An 8,769-nucleotide genomic window follows, 5' to 3' on the forward strand; every position below is an offset into this window, starting at 1 on the left:
TTATTTTTTCTTCCATTCTTTTTTAATGAGATAAATCAATGAAAATTTCTTGTAAGTGGAAATCAGCCTTATAATGTTATGTCAATGCATAACATTGTTATATTGGTTATAACATGATTTTACTTTTTTTGTGTGTTTTTAAAAATATTATATACATTTAAAATATTAGCATATAAAACAACAAAAAAGTTGCATAAAAAATTTTTTGGAAACTGAAAATAACAAACTTAAAATAAGAGAGTTTTAAATGTAAGTAAAAACAATAAAATATGTAGACCAAATACCAAATATAGAGTTGACTAACACAAAATAATACACATTTTGTTTAATAAGATCTTTGATCAAATAATGTTTTAACTGAAATTTTTTTTTTTAATTTCTCTCAGATTCAAAATAGCTCGACAAGAATGTAACTGAATGTTTAATATTATGAAACAAAAATAATTTGCTTTTTTTAAACTTGGTTGTTTACTTATATATTTTAAGACATTTATGCTATACCATAATTTAAGTAGGTTTAATTACTTATACATTTTAATTATTTATGCTATACCAATGGTCGGCAACCCCGGGCTTAGGAATTGCACGCTGCTCTTTTAACTAAATTGTGTGGCTCTTTAACAAGTCTGAATTACATATATTTTAATTTTATTGAAACAAATAAAGAATTTTATTTATTATAGTAAAAATATTTTTTCAAATTTTGTCAAAATTATGAAAATTTTTTATGAGATAAATCAATTATTTAAAGTTGCATAGAGTTATATTAAAATAAAGTAATTATTTAATTAGTATTGCTCAAACACAGGCATAGTTCTGTAAAAATGCATGAATAAAATTTCCGTGCAAAAGTGTCAACCTTCTATTTAAAAACCGTTAATTTTTGGATGTAATGCTTAAGCATAAAATCAGAACTAGAGTGAAAACAGTATTGTTATATTAAAAAATGAAAATTAATCTATTTATCTTAAACTATGATCTGGCTAACTTTTTAAACAACACTTTAATTTTGCCAAACATTTCTCCTTAAGACTCCAGTTGTAAAAGGACTTGGTAGTAAAAATAGTTAAAGCAATAAATCTTTGCAAATTTTATTTATTATTTGATAAATTTAGATATACTAATTTATTGTTGTATAGAGATGTCTGTTGTTTATCTAGGGGAGTGTTCTTAAACTTTTTGGTCAATTTATTGATATTAAAACAGTTTTTATCATCAAAAGCTTCTGAATACACAGAGTTTAATGATAGCGATTGATTACAAAAATTTTGTTTTGCTAGAGTTATGGCAGCTTGTCTTAACAATCTCAATAAGATTGCAATGGCGAGACAGTTCAGATGAGGACAGAAAATGAAGTTTATTTTGATACTCAAATATCTGTCCTATTTTAAGAAATCAAAATTTAATTTATTTCTTCTGTTTAAGAAAGAAAATTGAAAAGCAGGAAGTGTTATTAAAATTAAGTATTTTTTGGCTGCTATCAAAAAAATGAAAGATTTTTTTTGCCAATCGTTTTACAGAGTTCACCTTATTGTTAATAGCAAATAAATTTAAATTGTTCCAAAAAGTCATTATAACTCAATTTGGACTTCTATTAATAGATTTGAAATCAAATATACTTTCAAATAGAATTAAAAAACTTGGAAAGAAATGCAGAAAAGTTTGCAGTAAATCATAAGTGGAGAAAACTTTTAACTTCTCAAAAAGAAGATCAAGTTAAATTTGAAACATGGAATAATCGTGCTGAAATTAATGAACTTAAGGTGGTGGCATTTGAATTCCTGACAGTTTTTCGATCAACATATTATTGTGAGCAGATATCTAGCTAATTAGACATCATTATAAATAACTTAAGACATTCTCTTAATGAATATTAGTCTTGAAAGTTGTCTAAAATTAAAGTCTTCCATTTATGATAATTCTGTGAATCATTTCATTCACAAAAGTCTCACCAATCTTTTTGTTCAATTCTATTAAATTGATTTAATTATTTATTTACTTTACAAAATGTAAAAATAAGTTCATAAGATATTTAAATATTATTGAATATCATAAAGTAATAAGTTTATTTAAAAACTTTGGCATATAAATTCGCCAAATGATTACACACAAGCAGTAAACACCTGAGGGAAGAAATGAAGTACGTTAGAATAAAGGATAATTATTTTTCGAACAAATCATATTTTGAAAGTTGTTAAGACAAAAATAAAGATTAATAGAGGAATATTTAAAAATAAATAAGACCTAAACAGTACTTACAATAATAAAAAATAAATCACTTTATAAAAAGTATGCATACAACAATGAAAGGCCTCAGAATGAAAAAAAAACGATGGTGATGTGTAATCCTAATCTTTTTGTTCAATTTTATTAAATTGATTTAATTTTTTATTTACTTTACAATATGTAAAAATAAGTAAATAAAACATTTAAATATTATTGATATATCATCAAAATATTATTGAAAATATTATTGAAAAATCATGAAATAATAAGTTGTTGATAATAACACTGTGTAACAAATTTTCACTTTTGTTCTGTTCCCGAGTTGAAACTGTGTTTTCCTAACCTGTTAGGTTTAGAACAGAAAGGAAATTGTTGTTATTCCAGAAAAACTTTGCTTCTATGACTGGGACAATTAAGTTTGGAAAATTGTGTTTTTTCAAGAAAATTCTTGATTTGCTTTAAATGCCAAGCCTCCTCCTATAATATTCCTGAGCTGCTAGAGTTGTCCAGATGTTTCTACAGAGGGAGCAGCTTGGAGCAGTTTCGTTGCAATTGTTCAGGGTCTCCTAGGTAATCACAAAGCTGAAAACTATGCGGAGTTGATGCAGACTCTCATAAAGAAGTACGATAAAATGGGAACGTCTTTGAAAAGTCCATGAATCTCAACAAATTCAAGGAGAACATGGGCGCTTACTCCAAGGAGCAAGGTAAACTCTTTCATCAAGATATATTGGATTTTGAACATCATTACCAAGAACAGTATTACGAAAACATTTAGAGGGACTACATTTGGGGGCTACTTCAAGAGAGTGATTCACATTACAATCGTACATCTAGAAAATCTAAACATTTCTGAACCTTGTTGTGTGGTTTCTGACTGTGTTTGTCTATTTCTTGTGTTTTCACTTGATCATAATGGTGAATATTTTTTTATTTTCACAAAAAACAAGTTTTTTTCATGTTTTTGTCATGTTATCAAAATTTATGCTTAATGAAGTTTGCATACAGTAGACATAAGCAATTGAAATATAATACTTAGAAGCCAGGAACAAAAATTGTGTTACATATAGGGTTTCCACTCCTCCTTAAAAATCTTAAATATCCTTAAAAAAAAATCCTCCCTAAAAGTTCTTAAATATCCTTTAAAAAAATTAAAATTTGACTGCTCTCCTTAATATCTCCTTTTTTTTCTTTTTTTTCTAATCATCTAGGAAATTTTATTAAAATGAATGGATTATACTTACTAATAAAGAAGAAAATATATAGTCCATTGTAAGTTTGCAAACCTATATATATATATATATATATATATATATATATATATATATATATATATATATATATATATATATGTATATATATATATATGTATATATATATATATGTATATATATATATATGTATATATATATATGTATATATGTATATAAAGTAATATATTAGTTTATAATAATTTTTCTGTTTATATTTAAAGTTTATTGAAAAAAATGAGATTCTGTTTTTAATGTTATTATTTTCTCCTTAATTCTCTTTACTTTTTCTTTCAAAAAAATTGCTGTTCGTGACCAAATCTCCTGAAATATTAGGAAAATATCTCCTTAAGTCTCCTCAAAATCCTTACTTTTAGCCTCATTTTTAATAGTGGGAACCCTGTACATAGTTTAATCTTCAGTTTTTTACACTAGCATCCTTGCAGCTCTTGGTAATTTTTTAAAAATATATTTAAGGAAAAATGGCTCTTTATTTAAAATGGGTTGCCAACCCCTGTGCTATACCATAGTTTAATTAGGTTTAATTACTTATATATTTTAAGAAATTTATTTACTCCATTTTAGGATGCTGAAATGGAATCTGTTAAAATGAAGAACAAAATAGATGCATTTAATGAAGAGAAAGAAAGATTGTTGAATGCAGTTGTTGAAGCTGAGTATGTGTTTCTTTAAATTTGATTTTACACAATAGTAAATTCTACAGAATTTATTTGATTTATAAATAAACTCTTTGTTACCATTTTTAAGGTTTAAAGGGGTTTTTGATTAATTTATTTCAAAAATTCAAAATTGCATAAAATTGCATTTGATATTATGATTTGGTATTCAAAATTTAACATCATTAAAATAAACTATTACTGTATTTAGTAAAATATTGTTGTTAATATTGACTTCCTATTTTGTGATTATTAAAATTTTTAAATATTTAAAATTTTTAATTATTCAAAATTTTTGAATTATTAAAAATGTTATTTATTTTTTTTTATTATTATTATTAATTTTGATTAATATTTAACACTACTTTCAGATATTCAAATTATTCTAGCATAATAATAAATAAGAATAACAACTTTTTTATTATTAGAATAATTAGAATAATTAAACAATATGGTTTGTTATTTATGAGTCTAAAACCAACTCCATGAAAATATATTAGCGTTTATAAATTTTTATTGTTCATAATTTTGACACTACAATTGATTTTCTGTGGAGTACTTTTTTATTTGATTGAATTTGCAATAATCCCAAGTAAACTAAATTTATGATGTATTTGTAAAAGTTCATTAATTTTTACAAATGGTAAAAGTTTTTATTTTCTAGACGCCAGATTATGTTATGGGAAAAGAAAACTCAATTAGCTCGGGAAGTTCGAGAAACTGTCTATTCAGATGCTGCTGTTGAAGAAATGCATGCTTTGAAAACAGAGATTCATCGCATGGAGATGCGATATGCACAACTTATGAGACAACAAGAAAAAATGGTTCAGGATATGGAAATGACAGTCATAAAAAGAGAGAATATAATTTCAAAGTTTGAACCTTGTTTTATTCATGTTGATACATTTTAAAATTATTGTCACAGGACTAAACAATACATTTATTGTAGATTATTGTCATTTATATATATATATATATATATATATATATATATATATATATATATATATATATATATATATATATATATATTCTTTTTTTATCCAGAAGTGATGCTCAATCAAAGATAGATCGAAATAAGGTTGGAAAGCCACACATTAATAAAAGTACTTTCCAAAAGAAGTTAAGTGAGTTAAAGAAAAGTATTAGACAAGCAAATAAAGAAGCGGAAAAGTATGATGAAGGTTATATAAGTTATCTATTTCTATTAGTTTTACAAAAAAAGTATAAGGAAAAACATCTTATACCACTATAACACAGACATATAAAATTATATAATAATAATGCATTAAAAATAAAAAGAAGAACATACCATTTATAAATAACACATAGGGACAATTTTGAGGGTGTGTGTAGAGGGGTAACAAACAGTTTTTTTCCAGAATATAGATGTCTAGTCGACATTTGACACATTTTAATCAGCAAGTTCTTAGTTTTGTTTTTTTAGGAAGCAGTAAGCGGATTTTAAGAACTCATCTCCCCTCCATCATTTTTTTTCTAGAATTGCCCCTGATAACATATTAAAAATAAAAGGAAGAACATATAATAATAACCTATTTTTATATCACAATATTATAGACATTTTTTTATCAAAATATTATAGGCATTTTATATTACAATATTATAGACATTTTTTATATATTACAATATTATAGACATTTTCATATCACAATATTATAGACATTTTTATATCACAATATTATAAACATTTTATATCACAATAATATAGACATTTTATATACCATATATAAAATGTCTATGTAATAACATCAATATGTGCTAAACACACATATCAAATGATTTTTTTTTACCATGCCGTTTACTGCATTAAGTCTGACAAAGTTGTTTTGTTCAGAAGTGGTACAAAATAAGCATTAGGACCATCACGCTACGTAGAGTTACATATATTATTTAAATATTAATAGTACATATATTGTACTTAAATATGCATAAAAATGATGACATCATACTAAAATAAGATAGATGTCATACCTTGATGTGGACAGGCATAATGTACTAGATACATACTACGTAATACGAACATTATAAGAATGTTGTTTTATTTAATATTATTCAGAAATAAGTTCATCAGTAAGAAAGTGTATTGTGAAATAGAATGTGATACTGGTTGAAAATGACACAAAAACAGTAGCTTATTGACTCGTAATGTTTTGTATTGTACATATAATAAAGATAAAAATATATGAAAAAAATTCTTAATTTGATTGCTATCAATAATATTTCATTAGAATTTTTTGCAAATGTTAAACAAATGTTTACAGCTAATGGCAAACTCTAATACTGACAAAAATATAAAATAAATTTTTGTTTGTTGAAAAAACACCTATAAGTTATCAATAATACTAAGAAAATTAATTAGACAACAGTTGCTGCAATACAAGCAGGCTTCAATATACTAGCAGCTATTTTTTTATTCAGCAAGCAGGCAAAAAAAATTTCAGTTAAACAATTGTTATATAGTTCCAATAGTATAAGGAAATCTCTGGGTATAAATAAATGGGTAATGCATTTGAAAAGCTAAGAGGTTTGTATGGACCATAAGAGTTTTGTTTGGACCATAAGAGTTTTGTTTGGACCATAAGAGTTTTGTCTAGACCATTTGTCTGGAAGAAAGTAATTAATAAAATCAAGAGATTAATTAAAGAAATTGTTTTTAAACAATTTTGTTTAATTAATCTCTTGATTAATTAAACAAAATTGGGAAAATCTAACATCTCTTTTGACAATGTTTTTGTCAAAAGAGATGTTAGATTTTCCCTTCCTAAGAAGTAATAGTTGATGGTATTTAAGATTTTTCCTTCCTGAGAAGTAATATTTGATGGTATTCAAGATTTTGCCTTTCTAAGAAGTAATATTTAATTAGAGCTGTTATTTACAATGTATGTAAAAGTATGTTGAAAATATTTATCAGATATTTTTATTTATCATTTAATATTATATAAATATTTATTTAGTTGGTTAAATCAAAGTTTTCAGTGGTTATCTAATAGTTTATATTATAATGCTTATTGTAGAGTGTTATAAATTTTATTGTTTTAATCTTAATAAAATAATTTATGAAATTTGCATATACATATAAATAATATTTTGTATTTCATAGAGATCCGTCAATATCGCGAAGTACAGCAAAGACTGGGGGAAGAGATAGAATCTAAACAATCAGATATACATAAAATTCAGCAATCTGTTAAAATGAACGAAATTGAGTTAGAGCATTTACAAGATGTCAAATTAAAGGTAATAGCTTTATACAAAGTTTACAATGTTATTGCACCATTAAGTTATATCTCATGCAGATTTTCTTGTAACTTTGCATATTTTTTACGAACGAAATTATATATTTATTGTTTAATTGTTATATGTATTATGTTATGTAATCATTATAAAATTCGTTTAATATGGTTTTTTCCATTAATATACAAATTGATTGAAATATTTATTCTGTCAAATACATTTATCAATTTAAAATGTACTTGTGTTCAAGATTTGTCTTTTGTGTTTTAAACTTAGAACCTTCAGGAGATTTTAACGAAGCAGCAACGGGCAAAGTATTATTCTTCGTTAAAATCAGGAAAATACAAACCTTTTTGTAAAACACCAAACACTCTCGAAAAAGAAGAACAAAAACAGTTGTCTGATATGCAACGTTTACAATCTATAATTGAACAATTAAATGTAGAATATCCTGAGTTGCGGAATTCTTTACGAAAAGCAAGAAGTATGCTTAATAAAACGACAAGTAACAGTAACCTTAACGAAGACCCTTAATCTGTTGCTATATTTTTTTAATCCGTTTATTTATAATATCAGGTTTGAATATTCAATTTTCGAACTGTAATTCGGCGTTAAAATAACATTTTTTGTTTAAGTAGTTTATTAAAAAAAGGTAATTTATCAAGAATTTAAAAATATATATTTATTTAAAAAAGGAATTCTGCTTCCTGTATCTGATCTTAATTTAAAGAATGGGACTGGACCCTTCTCCCTGTATCCGATCTTGATTTTATTTTTTGATGTTTTCTTCTAAAGATTTGATTAACGAAATTTTTTGTTATCACTTTGATTCACTAAAATCTTTAACGAAATTTTTTTTAATTGCTTTGATTAACTAAAATCTGTTATAAAATATGGTATCAACTGTCACCTATCGACATTGCGTCGATGGGTGACAGTTGATACCATATTTTATAATAGATTTTAATGTTTATGAAGTTTTTCATGATTACGTTAAATTGTTAATCATTTTTTCATAAACTACACGAAATACAACATGGTAAAAAAATTTTGTAATGAATATAAAGGAAAGACAAAGTAGAGAAAAGTTTAATTCCGTATATGCCAGATATGACAAATGGTTGATCCAAATCAATATTCAACTATATATAAAATAGAATGTACTATATATAATATATAAAATGTTTTAATAATTTTTTTAACCTGTGTGTAAAATAATACTTATTGTTGAAATTTTGTGCGTAAATGTTGTGCTCGTTATTTTTATAAAACGTTTTTTTAACCCTTTAACTGTGGCGTTGATTTAAAAATGACATTCTCTATTACGGCAAATTTTATTTGTTTAAGATTATTCAAGTCGT

General features: G+C 24.7%; 1 protein-coding gene across 1 annotated transcript in view; it reads left to right on the top strand.

Annotated features, from left to right (window-relative positions):
• The window catches only part of LOC100197501 (coiled-coil domain-containing protein 40), a 55,139-nt gene extending 47,033 nt beyond the window's left edge, over positions 1 to 8,106 (top strand). Inside the window, exons 13-17 of the mRNA XM_065803616.1 lie at positions 4,062 to 4,153; positions 4,818 to 5,027; positions 5,201 to 5,337; positions 7,275 to 7,411; positions 7,685 to 8,106. Coding sequence (XP_065659688.1) covers positions 4,062 to 4,153; positions 4,818 to 5,027; positions 5,201 to 5,337; positions 7,275 to 7,411; positions 7,685 to 7,942 — 834 coding nt within the window. The 3' untranslated portion in view covers positions 7,943 to 8,106. The remainder of the gene's footprint in view (positions 1 to 4,061; positions 4,154 to 4,817; positions 5,028 to 5,200; positions 5,338 to 7,274; positions 7,412 to 7,684) is intronic.
• The last annotated feature ends 663 nt before the right edge of the window (positions 8,107 to 8,769 follow it).

The sequence above is a fragment of the Hydra vulgaris genome, chromosome 08 (assembly GCF_038396675.1).
Source record: "Hydra vulgaris chromosome 08, alternate assembly HydraT2T_AEP".
In the NCBI taxonomy this organism is placed as follows: Eukaryota; Metazoa; Cnidaria; class Hydrozoa; order Anthoathecata; family Hydridae; genus Hydra; species Hydra vulgaris.